The 25,730-nt window shown below is 37.7% G+C and overlaps 1 protein-coding gene across 1 annotated transcript in view; it reads right to left on the minus strand.

The window, feature by feature from the left end:
• The window catches only part of cdh7a (cadherin 7a), a 130,190-nt gene that overhangs the window by 13,054 nt on the left and 91,406 nt on the right, over positions 1 to 25,730 (minus strand). Inside the window, exons 10-11 of the mRNA XM_036556515.1 lie at positions 15,193 to 15,310; positions 12,918 to 13,169 (exon numbers count right to left, since the gene is read on the minus strand). Coding sequence (XP_036412408.1) covers positions 12,918 to 13,169; positions 15,193 to 15,310 — 370 coding nt within the window. The remainder of the gene's footprint in view (positions 1 to 12,917; positions 13,170 to 15,192; positions 15,311 to 25,730) is intronic.

The following is a 25,730-nucleotide window of genomic DNA, read 5'->3' on the forward strand; positions in this document are numbered from 1 at the left end:
CCTCCCCTCATCTCTGCCCAGCCCTCGCGCGATTACGGTGGGTGTTATATAGACTTTCTGCACAGACTGTACAGTTACTGACCGTTCCCACTTAAAGAAGTGATCCAGCTTTGCTGCGGCTATGACACAAGATGGATGTTCGGCGGGGAGCGGCGGATCAATTTAACATTATCCCCAATTTGCCGTAATTGGATTGAGAAAACAATCCATCATGCAGAATCAATTAAACAACAAGTGGGATATTTTTTGTGGAGGGCCTCGTCCTCATTGACCCTGTAAAAATGAGCCATCGCTGGCTAGATTATGCACTGCCACTCTCCTTCTGTCTATGCGAGGTTCAGCGCTAGCCGCGGTAACCCCAGGGCAGCAGCTGCTAATGGAGATGCAGTCGGAGATATGCTCTGTCTGCCTGTGGACATTTATACGACCACACTATAGCCAGCCGTGGTTTACAGCACCCGTCTGCCACCGGCTTTGCAGAGCTACTGCATTATCCGCTAAATAAATTGCCGTTTACAGCGAAGGAGGCAAGTGCATGCTAGATCTTCATAAGGACATTTACACTGTTAAGGAAGGACTGGGAGCAAAAATAGACCCTGGACTTCTGTCCAGACTGGCCCAACACAATTGGCTGGACACCAACCCTCCCTTTTCAGTCGCCTTCACTGTTCACTTTATTAGACTATAATGAATTTAGCAAACTTGTTAGCTTGTTAGCATTTTGCTTTATAGATAAGGTCTATAGATAGTTGTATACAAAATTTGGGCACCCCTGAAAAATGATTTGTTTTGAAATGAAATGTTTTGTTGATTTTTGAATTGAAAAGAAGCAAACACGAATTGTGCAGCAAATTATTTTAAAATACAATTTGTCTGCAAATATGCATGTACAGTTACATTTTATTTGCTTAACTTAAAAAAATAATCTGGCAATGTGCAAACATTTGGACACCCTTCAGTCCAAATGTGCCTTAATTGGCACATTTGGACCTGTTAGGCAGGTCAAGAATTGTCATTAAGAATTGTCAGCTGATTTCAGAGTGTAATAAGTTCTCTGACTCTTCAAATCTTGTCCTAACACTCAACAACTCTGGGCTTTTCTAAGCAGCTGGATGAAGACCTACAAGTAAATTTAATTGATGGGTAACAAGAGTGGGAAGGCTATAGAAAGATATCAAAAGATGTGCTTCCAGCTTGCAATTTCTACTGTCTGAGATGTAATTAAGAAATGAAAGTGAAGAGGAACAGTGGAAGTCAAAGTAAGATCTGGAAGACCAAGAAAACTCTCAGAAATGCTTGTATTCTGACCAGAAAGGTAAAGCAAAACCCCCATATGACAGCAAAGGAAAAGCAGAAAGGTTTAGCTGACAAAAAAGTGGTGGTTAACCTTTGTATAGTGCAGCTTTGCTAGCACTAACATGATCTGCATGATTTGGTTTCTACAGCAGGACAATGATCCAAAACATACCTCAAAATCCACCATTAACTAACTCAAGAAGTATAAGCTGAAGCTTTTGGCATTGCCCTAACAGTCCTCTGACTTGAACATCATTGAAAATCTGTGAGTAGAGAGTAGAAATGTTTTGGGGTCCCTAGAGCAAGAATAGAATGACTCCTAGCTGCTAGATTAAGATACCGTGGTGCCCATGGGTGTCTTAACAGTTTGCTGCAAAGGTTGTGTTTATAACTTTTCACTTTAAAAATAAACAATATATGCCAGCGGTGGCCAAAATCTTGCATAGAATTTGCCTAACTAGCTAGCATGCTAAGTATCCAAAAGAAGCCCCCAGCTATCCTGTTAGAGGGGGCACTTCTCTGCATCTCTTCACTCCGTAGGTTCAAGTTCATTTTGGCAGTGAGGAAGAGGGTCATCGTCAGTTTGTGTGATTGGATAGATTGGATTGGTGCATTATGATTTGTTGACATGTGCTGTGTGAGTGTCACTCATGCTCTTTGACCACAAGGCCAACAGATTCTCATTGTCCTTATGGCCAGTTCATCCCTGTATACTGCACATCAAAATTTTTGGAACAACTGATGTTCTTTTGAAGTCTCAATTTGAATTGCCGCAATGTAGAGCTACAGAGTTTTAATTGAACCTGAAATTTTGGTCAGAATTTCCTTTCTGGCCAGGACAAAGTTTGTATCTAAGCCCAATCTGAGCCTGACAAACTTTTATTCGAACGTGACCCGACCCCACCACATCATCAAGTTTTGAGGTCAAAACTGACCTGAGCCCCAAACCTATCTAATAATAGCACCACTAAGAAAAAAGTGTCTGCAAGCTGTGAAATCTGCACTACTAATTACTGACATAGTAGGGTGTACAAACATTTTCACAAGCCACAATTTTTATTTTATTTTTTTTATTTTTAAAGTTAATCAGACATAATGTAACTGTGCATTAAAATTTGCAGAAAAATGTAATGTTTTTAAGTGCTGCAAGAAAATATGTCATCTGGTCTACCAAACTTTTGCATACAACCATATAATATATTGCATATAGCGCATAAAAAATATTTTTGGCCAAAGAAATGAAATATAAATGTTCTTTATTTCTCCTGAATTGATTTTATGTCTTGCATTTCAATTTACTAATATGTGTCTTGTGGGTTTTGGTGCTGGAATTTGTCAACAACTTGTGTGGGTGATTCCAGCATGCCAGATTAGAAAGTGTTTTTAAAGTAATGAAAGTAGGGAGGAAGAATAAAGCATGTAGAAAAACTAAAAAAGGAAGAAATGCATGGTAAAAGTGGGATGGAGTCAAATTTGAACCCTACACAAGCCAATACATATTTAAGAAATGACACCCCAACCTGACCAAACCCAATGTGAGCAGTTCCACTGGGTTTGGACAAATATTGCAGGCTCTAATATGCTAATCTTTTAGGTATATTTAGCTTTAACTCTCAGCTTCATGTTCCTCAAAGTGTCTTCAAGGCTATGAAGAGCATTTTGGCCCAGTGGTGGTCTAAACACCTGTTTGAGTGCTGATGAGTGCTGCCATCATCATAAGGGGTGGACTTTGGCATCATTCCTGAGGTGGAGCTTTTATTAGTTGTTCCTGGCAAGATCTAACCAGCTTTCTATCCAATATGCTAAGCTCTTGCAAAAACGCCTTCTTATTAAACCTAATTTAAAAAGCTAGTAGGTGTCCGCAAACGTTTGATACTTTTTGTCTGTGTGACCCTATGTCCAGGAGTGTCCTGGAGCACCCTGGGCTCGCCTGACCTCTACGTTTGTCCACCTTAGGCTGTGGAGTAATGAGAGGAAGGAAGGCACCCTGAGACAAAGCCAAAAGTCATCCGAGCATGCCACAGTGGATGTCATTATGTGGAGATGCGGCTCGGAACATTTTTCAGATGGCCTAGTTTTAACACTGACTAAAAGTCATCTACAAAACAAAACAGATATGTTTAAACTATTGAACTCATACATTGTTTTATATCTAAGCTGAGATGTCATTATGACAAAACATTATCAGATAAATAGAAATCAAAAAACAATAGCTGAATGTGACTGAACTCATTACTGAACAGTATAACTGTATACTTTTTAAGATGCCACATGGAGAGATCTTTAAGTATTGCTACTGATTATGTTATTCACTATGCTAATAGAAGACAAACTGAACTGAAAGATCAAAACTCATCTGCAAAACTAAACGGCTGACTCTGTCACCTTTAAAGTATCGGACTCCATATTTTATGTGTTTAAGCCAGAGTGTCATATGGTGCAACTTGCCGTGACTCAAATCAAAGAGCTTATAATTATGTTATTAGTAATATAATTAGAAGTCAATGAGCTGAATTGATTGATCAAAACTCATCTGGAAAACAAAAAACAGCCAAGATTGACTCTTTAAAGCATTGATCTCCACAGTTTTTGCATCTGAGATACAGCATCACAGAGTGACTTGGTCTAAATTGAATTCAAATGCTTAGTTGTGTTATTAATTTTGTACTTGAATTGAAGGATCAAAACTCCTCTGCGAAACAGCCGAGACTGATTTCTTTAAAATATTGAATTCCATATTTTGTACATCCAAGCTGGAGCACCAGAAAGAGTGATTTGGTACAAGTCGAATTCTGCAGCTTAATAATGTTGTTAATTACAAAACTAAGAGACAAACTGAAATTGAAGGAAATTAAAAAAATTGATCTGCAAAATTCATCTGCAAAACAAAACAGCTGAGACCAATAACTTGGAAGTGTTGAACTCCATATTTTTCAGTTCATATATAATGTCATTTAGAGCATCTTGGCGTATAGAGCATTATACAGAGTGTCTTGGCATAACTCGAATCCTACAGCTTGATTATATCGTCAATTAAATTGAACTGGTAAAGCAAGTCTGAAAAACAAAGGAGACATGATTGATACCTTTAATATACTGAACTTAATAATGTTTGTGTCTATGCTCGAGTGTCATACAGAGCGACCTGGCGTGACTCAAATCCTACAGCTTATTTATGTTATTAGTAATATAATGAGGAGACAGTAAGCTGCAATGAAAGATCAAAACACACCTGGGAAACAAAACAGCTGATATTGACCCCATTAAAGTACTGATCTTCATAGTTTGTGTGCCTGAGCTACAGCGTCATATAGAGTGACTTGGTGTAACTTGAATCTTATTAATTATGTTAATAGAAAGCACATTGTATTGAAGGATTAAAAGTCATCCTTAAATCAAAACAGCTATGACATATATTTTTAATGTATTGAACTCCATGTTATTTGTTTCTAAGCTGGGGCGTCATACAGAGTGACTTGATATGACTCAAATCCTACAGCTTAAATATATTATTGATCATGTAATTAAAAGATGAATTGAAGAAGCAAATCTGTAAAACAAAACAGCTGTGACTGACACCTTTAATGTACTGCACTTAATATTTTCCGTGTCTATGCTGGCGCGTCATACGGAGCGACTTGGCATGACTCAAATACTTGAGCCTAATTATGTTATTAATGATGTAATTAGGAGCCAGTAAGCTAAATTGAAAGATCAAAACTCATCTGGTAAACAAAACGAACAGGATAGATACCTTTAAAGTACTGACCTCCATAGTTTTAGTGCTTGAGCTACAGCGTCATATAGAGCGACTTGGTGTAACTTGAATCTTAATACTTGTGTTATTAATTATGTAATTAAACTCATTCTTTAATCAAAACAGCTGCTACTTAGATCTTTAAAATATTGAACTCCATATTGTTTGTTTCTAAGCTGGAGTGTCATACAGAGTGACTTGATGTGGCTCAAATCCTACAGCTTAATTATGTTGTTTATTAAGTAACTAGGAGACAAATTAAATTGAAGGATCAAAATTCATCTGCAAAACAAAACAGCTGAGACCAATAACTTGGAATTATTGAACTCTTTTTTATGTCAAAATTGCGTCATATAGAGCGACTTGGTGTGACTCCAATCCTACAGCTTAATTATCTTATTAGTAACGTAATTAGGAACCAGTAAGCAGAATTGAAAGATCAAAACTCATTAGGAAAACGAAACAGCTGAGACAAAACATCTCAGAAGCACTGAACTCCTTTTGTTCTTCTGTCTAAGTTGCGTCATGTAGAGCAACTTGGTGTGACTTGAATCCAAGACAAACTAAACTGAAGGATCAAAACTCATCCTTAAAGCAAAACATCTGAGAACGATACCTTCAAAGTATTAAACTCCTAAGCTGGAGCGTCATATAGAGTGACTTGATGTGACTCGAATGCTACAGATTAATTGTTATTGATTATGTAATTAGAAGGCAATAAATTGAATCAAAAGGCTTAATTGTCAAATGTTGATGACAATGTTTGCTAATCCTCGTTTGCCTTATTGTCATTGTCATAAGTAGTCCTTGTATGTGTACAATGATAACTATATCAGAAGAAAAAACTTTTTAACTTCAATATAGGTCGATGAAAAAAAAATCTTTTAATCTTTGCTATTGGAAAATGTTACTATTGATGTTTTTAAATGGTTTAAAAGCACAAACAACAATCAACAAACAAAAAATGGAGCTAGAGAAGCATTACGAAAGGTTTGTGTGGTAGGTTTGCACTGGAAGCTTGTTGTTTGGATGAGTAACACCACTGACAGTGGGCACAATGCTTGTTGATTCATTACTCAGAAACAAAGAGAGGAAAAAAAGAATCAGTTCCTCATGCGTACCTCAGCTAACCCTCTCCACTGACACACACATACACACACGCATCGCGTCCTTTAACCATGAGTGAGCAGCCCCAGGCCGGGTTTTCTTCGCCTAAAATAACTACGCAGCTCAGCTGAGGCAAAGCAGTGGGCTAATCCTGCTGTTATGGGAGGGGAGGATTTCGTGCAGGGATGGAAGGGTACCGAGGGACCTTAATACCGAGCTGGACACCAAGTGAAATGAGAGTGAAGCAGCAGGATATAAGAGGAACACAGTGGTGTCCTGACCAAAAATGAAATGGGCCACATCTTGGAAAACATAATTAAGTTGGCTAGAAAAAGTTCCTATTACTGTTCTGTACTGTTTTTCTTCTTATTAATATTTTATGGTCAATAATTTGCAATGCTACTCCTACTGCTTTCGAGCTAGAACCACAAAACTTTGCAGGACTGTAGAGCCCATTTCCAGATAGGTTGCTTGTGCTTTTTTAAACTGATCCATCATATGATTTCCGTACGACAATTATGCAAAGATAGTACTCAGTACCCATAGAAAATGAATGGTGAACTGTTCAGAAATGACACGTCTAACTGTCAAGAATGATGTCATCAAGGACATCTCTCACACTGACACACATAGACAGATATAGATCACATACAAATTCACTTACTAGCACACATAAATACACACATATAACAGCACTGGCTATGGTTACCATAGAAGCGGCATAGCAACACCTTAGCAATCACCTGGAATAACTTAGCCAAAGCATAGCAACACCAAGCAAAGCCCTAACAACAAGATGGAATGCCATAGCAACTAGCTGGAATTACTATATGAACCAAAATATTAAAATTAATCAACAATTTTCTATAATGGCTTTCAGTTTTGAAATGTAACTTGCTGGTCATGTTCATGAAATTCCCCTTTCTAGTCATCCTTCAACATAAAAGAGCTTGATGCGCCTTGAATTATTCAAGCACCATTAAACATGTGGAAACTAAGTGGCAGGTTTACTAAAAGGAGCACTAATTAACAAAAATTCTACCCCCACCCTTTACTCTGGCAGTGGGGGGCCAGTTTAGCAGGTTAACTACTAAGAACCTCCATGAACACAGCCACAACGCAATATAACCAATAGTAATTTGGCGAATAGTAATGTTTTTTCTTTTGCCTGTAGAAAACATATTTTTTATATATTTTATTTTATATTTTTTCTTATTCTGGTTCAAATTGTGACTCATTTGCTTGAAATATGTATTTTCTTGAGACTGTGACTTTGTAGATAAAAAATTTGTTATTAATCAAGATTGTTTGTAATAATTTTGACATAAGTAATTTGTAGAAAAGTGCATTATTTTGACTGGTCAGAAATTCAACTTTGACTTTCTGTATCTAAACATGTTCGTTTTGGTGGGATGAGCTGTTCTTGAGTCCTGTGCCGAGTGCATTTGGAAATACTGTAAAATCCCTGTTTAATTTCACTGAGTGCATGCTGGGTGTTTGGGAGCTCTATGATTTTGTACTTTCTGAGGCAAGTGCAGCCTTTAAGCTTTGTGCTGTGCATCAAAGGCTGTGACATTTCTGCAAAAGAGACTTCAGCAAAGAAGAAATAACAAAATAACAAAGTAATGCATAGCTTTAGTTACACAGGGACTGCTCAGCCAAAGCAGTTCAATATGTGCTTTCAATAGCAGTTTGGAAAAGAAAACTGTTGAATCATTGTTCAGGCAAAACCTGCTCTTGTATTACATTTATGTATGTACATTTTCTTCCAAGAGGTCCACTTATAAAGTTTTTGTGGTTTTATGAACCAAAATAATCATGATTCATTTTATTTATACATTTCTACCCTCTTTTTTCTTTCAGAATCATCTTATCCCTTTGACGCATGTGCATCACACCTGTTCTAAATGGCTGCCTTGTACTTGGCCTCATTAGAATGCAGAGGTGAAACACTCCTTATTACTTCAACATGAATGGGCGGAGCTAACCTGCTGTAGGCCGAAAAGATGGATGTATGTGAATGTGACAGTTTTTCATGACATCACAAAAACAATGGATTCAAAATGGGCTGTTTTTGCAGCTTAGGTATCAAACACGGACCCCATAGACTTGTGAAAGCTAAATTTTAAAATTGTAACAGAGTTTACGTAAAACATCAAATTCTTTTATTAAAAAAAAAAGAGAGAGAAAAAATCAAGTTTTAGGTGTTTTAGATTCAAGTAACCCATCAGGAATGAAAAAAATATATGTGTTATTCAAAAATTCAGATATGGATAATATCTGAGCTAAAACAATGGCGGCCAACAGCGCACAGTCAGTATTTACTATCAGTCTTGGTAAGTTAGAATAGTTGGTTTACTTGAATAATCTCATCACAGCATTGTATTTTATGTGTATTTTAACAGGGAAACTCTTATAAATGCTCATGCAATCCAGAGTCCCAGAGCACAAAAGAACCCCTTCGGTCCTGTTATGGGCGCTTAAGCCCCGCTATGGCTATGTAGTAAATTATGACAGTCTAAAAAATGCCAAAAACGCTAGCCTGTTGTTCAGTTGTCATGCTAGTAAGATAACAATTTAACCATGAAGACATTTACATATGCCCACCCATTCTGCTTATAGCAGTTTAGCTCCATCCATTCATGCTGAAGTGATATGGAGTGTTGTCTCTGCAGTAGAGTTATTAGAGTGGAACATGTAGGGAAAACTGATTAAACATGGTGCTGTTTCTGGCTGTCAGGAAGCAAATCATCACTGTTGTGCAAAATCCTTGTACCTCCACTTTTGTATTTTTCTTTTTTTTTACTTTTTTACACAATTTGAAAACTTTAAGTTAGTCTTAGCATTGTGTTAACATTTCTTAATAAACAGACCAACAGAAATGGTCCAAAATTACTTAGAAATAAATCGTCATGAACTTAAAAGTAAAGATTTTTTTCTCCTTCTTTTGTAAAGTCAAAACATTTCAGAAATGCAAGCTTTTGTTCCGACAGTGACAAAATAGATTAGTGCAGCCAATATCCACATATAATAACAGCCCAGCTCTGAAAATATTTTTTATCCAACATCCCTGAGGATTTCTGCCCAAATTTGACAGTTTGTTCTGTATTCAAGCCCATGTTCCCACCAATGAGAAGAGAGCTTATTTACATATATCAGCCTTAAAGTCACAGCAACAAACATCCTGTTTAATTCTAAAGTATAAGTGAGGTTGGAAAATGGTTAAGCAAAAATAATTATGACTGGTTTTGGTATATGAAATGACATACAATTTCAGTGGTGTGCAAAAGTTTAAGCTCTTGACAATATTATTTTCAAATAGATTGTTCTTTAACTAAGTATATATTTTGTATACTAGTTATATAGTTTGTTTAGTTATTATTTGTCTATATAGATAACATTATACTTGTACTTTGGTCCTTTTCACACAATGCTACTATTTGCTCTTCTGGTAGATACAGTAACACTTTATTTGGATAGTTCACTTTAGATGCTTTGTAGATACTTAATATACTTTCAAGTTACATTCAACTAAATATCTACTAAATTGACCACAATTAAACCTAATCCTAACCCTAACCTAAACCCGACTCTCACCCTGGTCCTAGCCCTAACCCTGGTCCAACTCCTAACCCTAACCCCACCACTGTTTAGAATCAACAGATAGTTCGGTAACAATTTAAATATCTGTAGATAATCTATAGGAGACTATAGTGGAATATCCAAATAAAGTGAGATTGTAGTAGATACTAACTGCATTTTGTTGCCTTGTATTTGTACTAAGCAATGACAGTAAAGTCGAATCTTCATCTACATTTATGACTGTGAAAATTAAAAAAAATAAATAAATAAAATTAAGACAAAATGTGAAATAAAGGCTTTAAAGAAAATAATAAAAGGAGAAAGCGTGAGACAGAGGGAGACGGTTTTGGAAAGAAAAGGATGGTTCCTCTCGCCAGCTTCTGTCAGTCTTAATTAGGGAGCATGTTCTCTACGGGAGAAGCTGAGTGTGTGTGCTCAGACGACAGATCTTCGGTCTCTCTGTCTCTGTGTCCAACTGAACGCGAAAAAAAAAAAATCGCAATCACGCTGCAATCTGTTGACTGATAGCACCCCTCTGAGAGACTATTTAGGCTTGGAAACGATGAGACAGAATCACTGAGAGTGGGTGGGGGGTGGATTCGGGGGGGGTTTGGGTCCATCAGCGGAAATAAACCTGAAACAATGATGCTGCTGAACATCCTTCATCGCAAAACGTGCACGTTTTTTTTTTTTTTTACCATAATTGAAAAACTGCTCTTCACATTTGCTATTCCTGCCACACCTGAATATCAAACGTTCAATGGGGTCGCACTCAGCTGCAATCGGAGAATATAGTGCTTGGAAAAAATCACAGTGCCACTTCTACCATCTCATTACTCACAGGACACATCCTGTCTGTCCCAGTTATAAAAGAGCCACCGCCAGACGCGGGATACAAAGGTCAGGTAACATAGCTGTGGGCAGATCTTCGCACATCCAGTCTAAACTGGAGTGACGAGCTATCAATGGCATAATCACGAAATCAATCTGTCCATCAGCGCGATATTCACTCTCTCTCCGGAGTCCTCAGGCCAACCAACCAACACAAAGTCAACCAATCAGACCCCCTGAATTATTGGGAAAAAGGGACCCTCATCGCACAATCAGCTAATGAAGCCACAAATACGTTAATCAGGCATGTTAGCATGGACCCAGGAGCTGGAAAACAGGCCAATCTGGTCAATGCAGCACTATCCTTCACAGAACCATCTTGATTCTGGTTAAGCCGTGTGAGCACAACACTATGACAACCATTGCGGTATCAACATGGTGCGAAATCGTTCAAAAAGTAATGGATCTTATGCGCTTTCTGGAAATCAACTATGTAATTAACAAATGTTATTTGATTTTCAAGCTTAGCATTTCACCCAGAAGCCAATTTGGCTGTAATTAATTTTTTTTTACAGGCAAAACAACAAGTTCATTTTGAATTGGTTAGCTCTTAATGAAGAAAATGATCAGGGAAGAAACAAACAAACAAGCAAAGCAGCGAGTTGACGTCCTCATAGTGTTATTGACTTTCTATTTGTTACGCTCAATTAGCTGATATGAAGCTGAAACATACTGTGGCAGTTGTAAAAAGCATTTTGTGCGGCTGAAATTTACATCACCCAGCAGAATCCCATCCATGTCTGTAATATAATGTCAAAAAATGCAAAATTGACCATTCTTTGTGACGATAGTAGTGATAATGATGTTCATGGTATTAATTATGAGGATGGTTATGGTAGTGATGCTAGTGATGACAGTGTAATTGATGCCTGTAATGGTTATGACAAGTGTTGATGAAGCTGGTGGTAATGATGAAAATGATGATGACAATAATAATGTTACTGACATACTTGTTGGAAGTGGTGATGATGAGGTGATGCTAATGATTTTGATGTTGAGGGTGATGATGCTGATGAAAATCTATAAAAGATGATGATGGTGATATTGCCAGTGATGACGATGGTGAAGCTGATGATGATAATGGTGACACATTGGTGGTAATGATGTCACTGCTAATGATGTCAATGATATTGTTGGAAATAGTGACGATCCTGATGACACTAATGATGTTGAAGGTGACGGTGATGATGCTGGTAGTAATGTGGTCAATGTTTATTACTGTTGAGGGTGATGATGCTGGTGAAAATCTTAGGAAAATGGAGACGGTGATATTGTCAGTGATGATAATGATAATGGTGATACATTGGTGGTAATAATGTCACTGCTGATGATGTGAATGATACTGTTGGAAATGGTGATGATCATGATGACACTAATGATGTTGAACGTGATGATGCTGGTAATAGAGTTGTGAATGCTGATTGTGATGGTAATGGTAATGACATTTTTGTTGGTGATGCCACTGATGATGATGACGCTGATAATGATGATGATCTTGATGATGATGGTTACACCAGTGCTGGTGGTGGTGATGTCGCTGGTGATGATGTCAATGACAATAGTGACAGTAATGGTAATGACAATGTTGTAGGTGGTGGTGATGCTAGTGATGATGAGAATGATGATAATAGTAACGGTAATGATGTCTATTGGAAGTGATGATGCTGGTGATGGTGATATTGCCAGTGATTATGATGATAATAGTGATACATTGGTGGTAATAATGTCACTGCTGATGATATCAATGATATTGTTGGAAATGGTGATGATCATGATGACACTAATGATGTTGAAGGTGACAGTGATGATGCTGCTAATATTGTTGTGAATGCTGATTGTGATGGTAATGGTAATGACATTAGTGGTGGTGATGTCACTAATGATAATGACGCTAATAATGATGATGATCTTGAGGATGATGGTTACACCAATGATGTTGGTGGTGGTGATGCTGCTGGTGATGATGTCAAAGGGTGAGTGGAGATATAAATATGATTTTTTAAGAATGATGCTGATAATACTAACGATGTTGAGGTTGACGGTAATGATGCTGGTAATGCTGTGAATGTTGATTATGATGGTAACGGTAATGCCATTAGTAGTGGTGATGCCACCGATGATGAAGCTGACCAAGATGATCTTGATGAAATGGTTACACCAATGATGATGTTGGTGATAAGGTTGTGAATGACAATGATGGTAAGGACACACTAGTGATGATGAACATGTCGGTGATGATGCTAGTGATAATGATGACAACAACAGTGATGAACCAGGTTCTTACCCAGCAGCGTGAGGATGCAGGCCAGAATAGCCACGAGTGCTCCAGTACTGAGTCCGGCAGACAGGAGGAAGGCCTCGGTGCCGCAGGCTTGTGGAGTGCCGTCTGAGTCACAGTCACACACACGGATGGACAGAGTGTTTGTGCTGCTGAGAGCTGGACTCCCGCTGTCCACTATCAGCACAGGCAGACGATACATGGCCTGCTCACGCCGCTGAAAACCACCACGCTTAGTCAGGACAGATGCTGTGTTATCTGAAGAGAGGAGAAGAGATAAATTGATTATGAGAGGAAAGAAGATGTGAGCAGAAAGAAAAGGGTGAGTGGAGATATAAATATGATTTTTTAAGAATGATCAACTACAGACAGTATAATCTTAAAATACAGGACATATAATGTAAATGTAATCACTGACTACCTTATTAGAAGTTGTTATCCATCTATATTCATCTAGTATCCATCTAGTAATCAGTCTAGTAATCCATCTGTAACCCTGTGTTGATGCACAATTTGCGTTAGCCATCCTATAACCCTTCACAAGTGATAAGGTTCTGACCACAGAGCTGCTCTTAGTGAGATCATTTCTGGTCAAAAAGACTCGGTCAGAAACTTTCAAACAATGAATGGAGCAACTGACAAATTATGCACGGCAACAGAAGGGATACAGTTTGTAATTGTACACAAGATCATATCCAAAATTTAGGCACTACTGACCAAATTACATTTTGTATAGACTTGGGCCCAATCCCATTTCACCCCTTGCCCCTACCACTTAGCCCTTACAATAACCATTGTTTTATCTTAGTTTAATGTAGTTTCAATGTATTATGGTCATTTTTTTATAACAAGCATAAAAAATTGCTAATAGCATGCTAATGTCTAACTAGCTAACTTTTCCATTCCACCTTAAATAGTCCAGCAGTATTGACACCTGAAGCGCCAAAATGTAACTGCTGCACCATTTAAGGTGAAACAGGAAATTTCAAACAAGAAGCTGGTGAATAGCTGACTTCAGGTTCATATTACTAAATGAGGGGTGGGCGATAATAAACAATTGTCTTATCCCCCCTCTTTGAAAGCATATGATGTCCTAACTAAAGCCCAGCAGTGAGGTTGCTGAACTTTACCCTACAGAGCACCGCTAGTAGCCTGTTAATGAAGCAAGGTTTTTTTTTTTTTTTAATTTGAGTGTTGTCCCATTTCATAGGGCAAGATTTCAACCACTACCCCTTGTAACTCAGGGTTAAGAAGAGGGGTAGGGGTAAAAAGGGGTAGGGGTAAAAAGAAGATTGAGGGTTAGTAGGTTGTCTAAAACTTTTTTTTTTCCCAATGTTTGCAGTTAATCAGATATTAATTAACTCATCATTAACATTTGCAAAACTATCATTAATTAAAATAGTATATAACTAAACTAAACTAAATATGTCATTTGGACAGAGGTGCCCAAAACTTTGCATACAACTATATATAGTGGATTTGTAAGGTAGATGGAGCTTATGATGTGGCCAAAGAGGGCATGTACAAAGTAGAAGTTTCTGATTGGGTGAATGTTGCGTGTATAGACTTTTGAACAGCTCCTGAAGTTCTAGACCTCTGAAGTCATGCATCAATCTATAGTCAATGTAATGCCTATATTTTGAAATCTAGAATATTCCTCGATGGGAAAAAATGACTGGTGTTTTTTTGAAAATCTCCACTATGTTCCCATACATTTTTCCTCAGAATACCACTGGATCCTCTGCATTACTGAATGTGTGGAAATATGAATGTTGATACATGTAAGCAGCCACACCAAAATACACCAAAATACACTCCACGCAAACCACCAAGCACTGTCAAATGTTGTAATCAAGTTGCTATGGAAGTAGTAGGTTACAATGTGAGTGGCTGGTGTTGACATATAGTATTGATGTTTAGTAGTAGACCTTCACACATTGTCATTTCAATATGCACAGGTGTTAGCATGCTAGTATCATGGATGTAGCAATTTTCGTATTGTGACTCATTATAATTCAGAGAATCCAGTGACCTTTGTTCACCATAGGGTGCCATAGCAGCAATGTTCAACAACTGTATTTGTCTGAGAGACAAACTCCTTAAACCCAGAGTACTGCACAGTTTAGAGTTGTCCAGTGTAAAACTGAAGTAAACTTTGTCCACCACATGTGTCTTGGCAAACTGTCTACATTTGAGATAAGTAGATTTGCAAAAATGTCACTTTTGTCTCTGTCACAGCAGTAGTTCTGCAGGGCTTCATGTCCTCCCCAGCAGTAATTACCTTTGTTGTCCCTCAGGGTGAAGTTGTGGTTCCCTGCGGCCTCAGCGGTCAGAGAAAAGAAGAAACGGTGGCCGCTGGGGGGCTCGTCTTTATCCACCGCACTTATGGTCTCAATTACCTGCGGGAAAAAACGCAACTGTTAAACACCTCAAGCACCACAAACAAATCAGATAAACAAACAAAAACAAACCCCAGCTTTAAATTGCTTAGAGTGCGTCTGGGGTAGCGGTCGTCTTTGCCTTTCAATGAAAATGTCCAGGCAAAATGACTTTTTAACGTGTACATCTTGTAACGGAATACAAAACCAATTTCAGGCCGCCACTTGAAGCCGGAACGTTGGAGCGAAAGTCATATCAGGATGACGGTCCGGCTCTGCTTTGGCGGCAGGACAAATTTCAAATTAAGTTCGAAATCTAATCAAAACAATCGTCGAGCGGCTCGCATAGTCAATGCGCTATCTGTGATTGCCGATGCTTAGACGGTATCCCGGGGATTTCGCTGAAGCAGAAGGCCATCCTGGGCTAATGCAGTGCCCAATCCCCCGCAAAGCAGAGAAAAGTGCTATGTTTTAGAGATGATTATCAGGGCCTGCCCATCAGGTGGTGCACTAAGAAGATTCCCCTGACACTCTGTTGTGGCCTAATCTGCAGGCTTTGGCTGGGTTAAATACCGAGTGCCCAGCTCTACCCTTGTGTCAAGCTGCCGTCAGCACAAACTCAATCTGCCTGAAAATCTCCTAAACCCGATGGCCAGCGACGTCCAAAAGCAGCCACCACGAAACAGACTCATCCCCGATTATTCTTTATATGAACTTGTGATCATGGAGAAGTATTCACCGCATCATTCATCCGCACAGTGGCCCGGCTTCATCCCCTCTCGCACATTAACTGATTATTTGGCAGGAGCCACTGTGAAGGGTTTATCTCTTTAATCTGTAAATACTTTTGAACCATAAAAACCGTCACGTCCTCCGCTAAGTACCTCACGCTGTTCAGGATGTTCTTTTAACACTGAGCTTCACATCACACTACAAAATGACTGATCAACTGTGAATGTTAGGTTGTGCTAGTACAAATACACATTGCAGTAATGGACTGTTTGTTGGTAGATAAGGGCTATTTATGGATTTGCAGTGGAGACTTCATTTATAACAATGTAGAGCAGGACTACATTTAATGTTTGTCTGAAGAACATAAGTGACATTTTATGATAACTAATAAAAAGAAACTTAATCATAATCTAATAGATCAGCAGTGATTGCTAATAATAATAATATACTCTGTAATTACTGCAACTGAAAATATTTATAGTTCAGGCAGATTATACTGTTTCAAACACTTTATTGTATAACTGCTGTAATAGCAGTGTAATAACCTTGTAATAATACATATGTTATCAGCTTTACTGTATAACTAGACAGTAAACATACTTTTTTGAAGCAGCAAAAGGCCATAATATTGACTGCAATTAATTCTCTTTCTTTTTTGCATTATTTTTATGTTAATGACCTAGCTGAGCTGCATTGATATTTGTTAAACAGGTTAATGCAACAGATTTATATGTAAGTAGTGGCAAACTTACATTTTCCTTATATTCAGACTTGGATACAACCATGTGTCAGTCACAAATATCAGCCTTTTTCAGCTAATTTCTGTTAACACTGCTAGCGGTACACCTAAGCAATTCATAGCAGCTGTAGCTAAAAACACAGTCAGCCGATGACCGACTAGACATTACATGTAATCCTTTTAATAAAGGTTTAAACATAAAGTCTGTAGCTGAATATTTCTAAAGAGGCTTAGTCAGACTGTTAACCATGGCCTGTTAGCCTGTTAGCATGTAATTTTTAATTTAATGTCATGGACTGTTGATAAAAGGAATAAATTAAGTGCAGTAGCTGGGAAGTATAGCGTGTGATATTACTTTGTAGGTAGTATAGGTTAACATCACTAACATCAACATCAAAGCATTTAAGTTAAATCAGAAAACATTGCATCTGGTTAGCTAAATAGCTAACAGGATGCTATGAACATTTCAATTTGTAGAAAACTGATAATAAATGATAAACTGATAAAGGGTCCTGCTAGACCAAAACTCTTATTCTTGGTAGGCTTGTTTTTATTGTATTGTTGACGTGTGAAAAAGAAACATTTAGTTCTGTTTTTCCAGCTAAAGAGGCAAGTGAGGTAAACACAGCTTTCATCATCCATTTTTCATTTTACAGCTGGAGACATGATGCTATTTTGAGTCATGAAGTGTAACAAACAATGTACTGGAAGGATTCTGACAATGAGACACTCTAGAAAAGGGCTGATTCCCTGGGCAGCACCCTGACTACTGAACTAGAGACCTCTTTAAGACACAACCTTCGTTAATGTTAGCCTAATTAACTCAAATAAATTAGAGCATTCATTAGTTAATGAACTCATTTTTCTCAAATATTATATAGCTAGGTTTCACTCTTCATCGTTTTTCTTTCTGTGTTGATTAGCACTGCTACAGCAATGCTGATTTTAGCTGACTTCAGGATTCAGTTTTTATGGGATTTGCATTGCCATGTTAGTGCCAAGCTAATGGTGGTGTACATTATCTTCCCCTCTTTGAGTTTAATACTACACTGTTAGAAATAAAGGTTCTGTGCTAGTATATTTTTTTATTCATCAAGGTACAAACAATGTAAATGTTCTCTCAAAGGTATAACAGTGGTTTTAAGGTACAGTACACTTTGAAATAAGTTAAATAAGGTGAAAAGTTTGTATTCGTACCTTTTCATAACCGAATGTTTTAAAACAGAACAATAAAATAAAAAGCCTGGAGATGAGATGGGGTGTGTAGAGTCAGTACAGCTTAGAAAATATAATTTCAATGTATTACAGTACAATTATGTTCCCTGACTAAGGGTACTGAGATGTACCCTTGAGGATCCCACCCCAGTGACAAGAGGGGTCCTGCCTCAGTGACAGTTTCATAACTTTTTTTTTATGAAAGTATATAGAGCTCAAGCTTCAATTCTGACTTTTGGAGTTTGTAAGACATGCATTTCGCACATTTTACTTTGTATACTGGAGCTTGAACTGAATCCTTCTGTAAATATTCAGATTAGAGCCTAATTGTGAGTATTATTACAGAAGCCTGTTAGCTTATGTGTTTTGGAAAAACTCAAAACAATATTTGTTGGATTTTTTGACTCTTTAAATAGAATTTAAGATGCAATTTAACTCCAAATGTAAAACTTATTTTTTTTCCTCTTTAATATCCTAATACAGTCATGTGATGATGTAATGAAAAGTTCCGATTTTTTTCAGTGTATTTGGAGATGCAGATATTCGGTATTCACTTAAACAATGTTGATAGACAAAGGTGACATAATTTAACAAATGACACCTAAACATTTTTGTCATCCTTTACATAAGTGAAATGAACAGAAATGCAACTTCTATATGAGGAAAAAGTAAGTACACCCCGGCACATAACACTGCTTCAAATGTGTCATATTGAAACCAGGTGCTGATGTCTAGAGCATCATTAGGGACTTTCTTGGAGGAGCAAGAAAAGAAACCTAGTCTGTTTTGCTTTTGTTATTGGTGTTTGGGGTATGATCATACCTAGATCAAAGCAAGCCTTTCGGAAAGAAAAATTCTAATGCCCACAGTCTTGGACGTTTTTAGGAAAATATTAGACATAAATCCCCTCTATGAAAGATTATCTACAAGTAGACAAGATTCAAAACCCCAGTCAACATGTCCAGACCAGGTCACCCCAGCAAATTCCACCCAAGAGCAGGCCATAAGATCCTAAAAAGACTTTAAGAAGCCATACATTTTATCACAGGATCTACAAGTAACTCTTGCCATAGTGGATGTAAAAGCACATGCACAAATTTGACCTACATGGGAGGTACGCCAGGAGGAAGCCTCTGCTATCTAAAAAGAACATCAGAGCAAGAGCAAAGTTTGCTAATCAATATCTAGGCAAGAATCAGGACGTCTGGACCAATGTGCAGATGGACAGATGAGTCAGTTGTTTGGATACAGTATTAGAACCCATATTTGATGAAAACCAAAGACAGCATTTGATCAGAAGAACCTTGTGCCAACTGTATGTATGTAAGTAAGCGTGATGGTGGAGATGTTATGGTTTGAGGCTGTTTTGCTGCCTCAGGGCCTGGTTATCATGCTATCATAGAATTGACTATGAATTCTTTTTCTTTTTGAATGTCTAAAAGGATGAAATGGAGGGTTGAGGAAAGGCCTAGTCAAAGCCCAGATCTGAATCTCATTGAAGTACTGTGGGGGGGATTCAAAATGAGATATAGAAACAAGAAGCCCCTCAAACATTGCACAGTTGAAATAAATCTACATGAAAGAGAGGGCAAAAAATGATCCCAGTGGATGCCAGAAACTGGTAGACAGTTATAGGAAATGCCTACAGGAGGTTGTTTCCGTCAAAAGGGGTAATACCAGTTACTGAAGCCGGTGCTGAGGTTACTTTTTTACAGCAGAAAAAAAGGCATCGCAGTTAATCTATTTTTAAAATAAATGACTGCAAGGTCAAATTTTCTTTCTTAAATTACGGTTAAGCTGGTGATCAAAACACTGTCAATATATAGCTTTGCATTTATAAATACAGTACAGCATGTCATTACTGTAGACTAGTGCAAATGCTGTTAATATTAATCACAGTAACTACCTGCCAATTCTGCTGCCAGTAAGTTACAATCATTGTTATTGTAGTGTGAACTTTAAATTAAACAACTAGCAATGAATATAGACATTTCCAGTAGGTAACACTGGTACTATAACAGTTAAAAGCATTGCACTATATATATATATATATATATATATATACACACACATTCACATTTCAAATAACATTGAGCCTTATCTTTAGGTAATACACTATTTTGCTTTATTAAAAAAAGATCAATGTTATTTGAAATGTGAATTTTACTTAAATCAGTTAATTCTAAAAAAAAACATAGCATATAGGCTAAAATTAGCAAAGGCAGTTGCCAGTAAGCACAGCAGGGAGTGCATTAGCTTCTGAATCTCAGATGTAACTACGACAACTTTTTTTCAACTGGCCCAGTATCTTAAAGGTGCCATAGAATGTATTTGTTTGAGTATTTTAAATTGTTCTCTGATGTGTACATAGAAGGTATGTGACTTTGGTCGGGGTGAAAAATGCCCAGATGCAGTTTTAGATGCCCATTTCCAACCCCAGGTTCAGTCTGGTTCTAGACTGAAACAAGCTCTGCTCTAAATTGCTGGTTTACAGCAAGACACTGTATGTATGACTCAGAAGTAACATGTCAAAATAGACAAAGGCAGGGAAATAAAATGAACCTCTGTGTAAATAAGCTAAGTTGTCATACTATTTAGTAAGCTATGCTAGTTACTTGGAGCTTGCTAGTAGCTACTGTTACCTATACTAGCTGCTTGCTTTCAATTTTCAACAACATCACAAAGTAAATAAAAGTTTTTAGCTCAATAAGAAACTTTCAGTTTAAGGTAATCTGACTTCAACTGTCAAAAAGAGGATAAACTCACACAGTGTGGCTACTTACAGGTTGTGGTTGGTTTGGTGATGCTAATAAAGCTGGAACTGCCTCCCTCTGAGTGAAGCCTGCTCAATATTTTCCAAGGTCTGAGAAACTGTCCAGCATGCTAGCTAAGAATTTGAATTGAAGTTGCCTGGGATCCTGTTAAAGATTTAGGAGCTGAAGTTGGTTTCCTATTCACCAGCTTGTCTTGCAATTTTTCCATTCCACCTTAAATGGTGCCACAGTTACATTCCAAATTTGGCTTTTCTATGCACTATATTTAATGCTGTACATTTACATGGAATCTACTGTAAAATCTAGCAGAAAACATGTAACAGTAAAAGTGCTGTAAATTTACGGTCAAAGACAAATATTTAAGTTTTGCTTGCATTTCACATTTAAAACCCCTTATTGACAAAAAGTAAGTCCTTTTTTGCATCATGGTTTAGTGATGAAACCATTGTTGATTTGTTGATTTGACAACATGGCCATATCCAAAGAAATCAATCAATGGGATCAAATTCAACTTATCAATTTTACTTTTTTACTTCTTTTTACAGGTTGCCAAAGATTGACTATATGCTCAAAGAAATATCAAAGAATGTAAAAGACGGATTATAGTTAGCAGTCAGTAGTAGCCAAATATTAACTATAACTTTGAAATGTTTTCAGTTCAATTATTTTTAATGTAATTTGAATACTGCATTACAAAAATATGTTAAAATAAAATGCAGAGCATAAACCTCATGTTTAATATGACAAAAACAATACACTTGTATTATACATGTTATTTGAATATTCAGCTAACAGCTGTATTTTTACAAATTGCTCTAAACTTCTGTACAAATGCTTCTACATCACATTGAAATTCAAATAAAATATTTTGTCTTCTGCTTACAAAAACAAATTGGTATAGATTGACACTTTAGAATCTGCACTTTCAACAGAATTTCTTCACAGTTTTAATGAGCTTTGAAAGCTCTTTGCTTCATTATCATTTAAAGAAATTACACAAATATAAGAAGAGGCATGTACGCAATAAACTCTTAAAAAAATAAGATATAAAAAAACGTCTGACCACATTAATGCAGTACATCTGAAAAGCTGACCACATCAATGTAGTACAAAAAAGACCAGACTGGGCACTGAGACCCTTCAAGAGATGACATTACAAAACGGTCAAGCCTTTCATGATTGTTTCTTCTGCTAAATCACCCAGAACACAGATAATTCTCTACAAATCATTCAGAGATCATTGCCTACATTCACATGAAGCCATTGTTAGATGTTAAATGCTAAAAGTGATATTAAGAACAAAAGGGCAGTTGAAGGAGACTGGGCTGAGTGCTGTGAGCTGGAAATGGAAGGTGCAGACAAGCACCTGGTGTGACCCCATTAGAGGAACTTGTAGGGTAGGGTTTGGGGACTCTTTTTACAACTAGCCATCTGTTTTAGCATCCAGCGTCTAGGGGCTTCTCCATCTCAGCGATATCACTGCCATCCAGTGAAGAGGGAAAAAAAACCCTGTCTGGTTTGATAAGTGAGAGCAGGTTGTGGGTTGTGTTCGCTACAATATGCAACACTTCTTGCTGCAGACAATTTGATGGAGTTCATTCAAATTCAAGAGCTTTGCACAAGCTCTTTCAAAGTGGCGGGCTTCGCGATGTGGCAGGTGTGCGTGGCTCGAAATATATAAATGCGCAGCTGACATGTTTCACAACAATGATGGGGAAAATGTACCCAAGGGCTGCCTGAGATAGAAAAAGTCATTTACATTCTGAAAGTGAAATATGACAATACAAGTGAATATGATCTTCGCTATTTGGATATCATATGTCTTCCTCTCTGAGGCATAGCAATGCAAAGGCATTACATCAAAATAGCATGAGGTTCAGTTTACAAATAACCTGAGTAGCTTACACAGTTGTGTCCTTCTGCTGAGACTGCTGGCCAGCCATCTATTCATACAAACAAACATTAATACATCCATCCAACTATCCATCCATCCATCCAGCCATCCAGACAACTATCCATTTATCTGACAAAACATCTATTCATCCATCCATGCTTGTAGACATCTATCCATCCATAAATCCAAAAAATCCATCCATCCATCTGTTGATTCAACCAACCATCCAAACTATACACCCATACATTTAAACATACATTAATCCATCCATCACCCATCCATGCAAACATACATCTTCTAAACCGCTTATCCTTCTGGGTCACGGTGGGGTGCTGGAGCCTATCCCAGCTGTCATTGGGCGGAAGGCAGGATACACCCTGGACAGGTTGCCAGTCCATCACAGGGCAGACAGACAGACATACACAGTCACACACTCACTCACACCTAGGGGCAATTCAGCATGTCCAATCAGCCTGACTGCATGTTTTTGGACTGTGGGAGGAAACCCACGCAGACACGGGGAGAACATGCAAACTCCTCACAGAAATGACCCTGGTCACCCGGCCGGGAATCAAACCCAGGCCATTTTTGCTGTGAGGCGACAGCGCTACCCACTGCGCCACCGTGCCGCCCTCCATGCAAACATATATTAATCTATTCATCATCCATCCATCCATCCATCCATCCATCCATCCATCATCCATCCATCCATCCATCCCAAGATCTATTCATTCATCCATTGATTCATCCATACATCCATGCAAATATCTATTTACTCGTCAATCCATCCATCCATCCATGCAGACAACTATCCATTTATCCATCAAAACATCTATTCATCCACCCATGCTTGTAGACATCTATCCATCCATACATCCAAAAAATCCATACATCCATCTATTGATCCAACCAACCATCCAAACCATACACCCATATATTTTAACATACATTAATCCATTCATCACCCATCCACCTATCCATCCAAACATCTATTCATTCATCTGTTGATGCACTGATCCATCCATCCATCCATCCATCCATTCATCCATCCATCTATTCCTCAGTCATCAATCCATCCTTCCTTCCATCCATCCATACATACATACATCCAAAGATCTATTCATTCATCCATTGATTTATCCATCCATCCATGGAAACATCTATTTACCCATCCAGCCATCCATTCATCCAAAGATCTATTCATTAATTCATTAATTTATCCATCTTTCCATGCAAACATCTATTTACTCGTCCATCCATCCATCCATCCATCCATCCATCCATCCAAGACTCTACAACAGCGCAACATGCTCTCTCCTGCTATCTGCATGATTTGATTCAAAATTACTCTTTTCAAGCGATCTATTCATGTTTCATCCATATGTGCCTTTCATTTGCTCTGAACCTGGTTGAATGGACAAATTTTTGACAAAATTCTCTAAGTTCTTTAAAGTCAGCAGCTATGAAAAAATGCAATTGTGCAGCAAAGATGGGTTAGATGTGGGCATCTGTTAGGTCACGTATTCAGAATTGGGCAGCCAATTCTTTCTTTCAACTGTGTTCAACTGAATTGATGTGGTGATTTGTTGCATCTGGTGGACAGCGAGCAATAGCCCTGACCCCCCTTGATTGGTCGCTATTGTGTGAAAGGGAATGCTTTTGGTGGGTGTTGCAAAGACTTACATTAGGGAGATAATTAGGTAAAAATAAAAAAAATCCAATTAATGGGGTCCCACACAAGAAAGGCCATTTGAGTGACTGAGCATTAATGAAGGCCCAAATGTCATGGAACACTGGCTCATGGTCATACAAAAACATTAAGAAGAAATCCTCTAAAAGCTTTCACTATGTTGGGGCCACAACACAAATATGATGATTCACACAATATTACTTAATGGGCATCACTTCAACTTTGTCGTTCTCTGCTGGGCAAAGGACTTTTTATCATTAGTGAATATTGTCTTTAATAGTCTATATTCTATTAGTTTTGTGTAGAGGTCTACATTGAGTATTTGCAGGTGTTTTTATGAGCTTGTAAATTGCAATTACATTTTGTTAATGTATAATTTTCATTGTAAATGCATATCGCTGCTGTAACAAAGCCTCGTATCACCATTTTAGTCGTTTTTCATATTTTGACAAGTTTGAAAATGCCTGTTGCACTGACTTACATTAAAAACAAAGTATGTTTTTTCCTTCTCCTGTAAAGTTACCATTTTGGAGAAGGCAGAGATGTAAGGCGACATTGTTAATGTTTTAATCTGATACTGAGCAAAAGTAAAATGACTCATTGAGTAAAATGACTCTCCTTCATTGCAGCTAACATCTTGTACTCGGCACTTTCAGCTATCATTTCAGGCTACTATAACTAAGATAACCTAGCAACTGTTTTCTGAAGTAAATAGTGTAAGGGAATGTGTTACCTTGTCATGGTGAGTCTGATTAAGCTTTGTGTTTCTATTTAAAAGATTTAATTAAAATAATATATATTTTGACCAGATTCCACAAGCTTGACAAGAATGTGCCATGAACACCAAAACAACCACAAGCATGTACAGTATTTCGCTGTTGTCAAAAAGCTTATATCTCCAAAATGATAAGTTTACAGGAAAAGGAGAAAACCTACTTTTCTTTTAATGTAAGTCAATGGAACCAGACTTTTTTCCAAGTCATTTTGGGCTCTTTCTTTAAGTCTATTCTTCATGAAATTTACGTACAATGTAAAGGGTAACCAGCACTTTCAAATGATGTCAAAAACTGAAAAATGTCAAAAACGGAGATATGAGGTTTTCTTCTGACAGCAGTGATTTGCACATTTATCAAGACTGCTGCTGCCTAGCAGTAGTGGGGACATGGTCAAAGATACATGAGCCCACAAAGGAAGCAAAGCAGTTATGAAAACATGCTGCAACTTTTAGCTTCACTCTGAGAGGAATTTCACAGACAAACAGAAAAGTCATCCGTCTATTAATACAAGAGCAATCTGGAGAAGTTAAAAGAGATGGGGGCCTGGGAGGACCAAAAAAGCACAAGTGAGGGTCCAAGGGGACTTCAGTAATGCTTGCCTCCATCAGAGAGAGCGTTTTG

This window comes from Colossoma macropomum, unplaced genomic scaffold (genome assembly GCF_904425465.1).
Source record: "Colossoma macropomum unplaced genomic scaffold, Colossoma_macropomum, whole genome shotgun sequence".
NCBI lineage: Eukaryota > Metazoa > Chordata > Actinopteri > Characiformes > Serrasalmidae > Colossoma > Colossoma macropomum.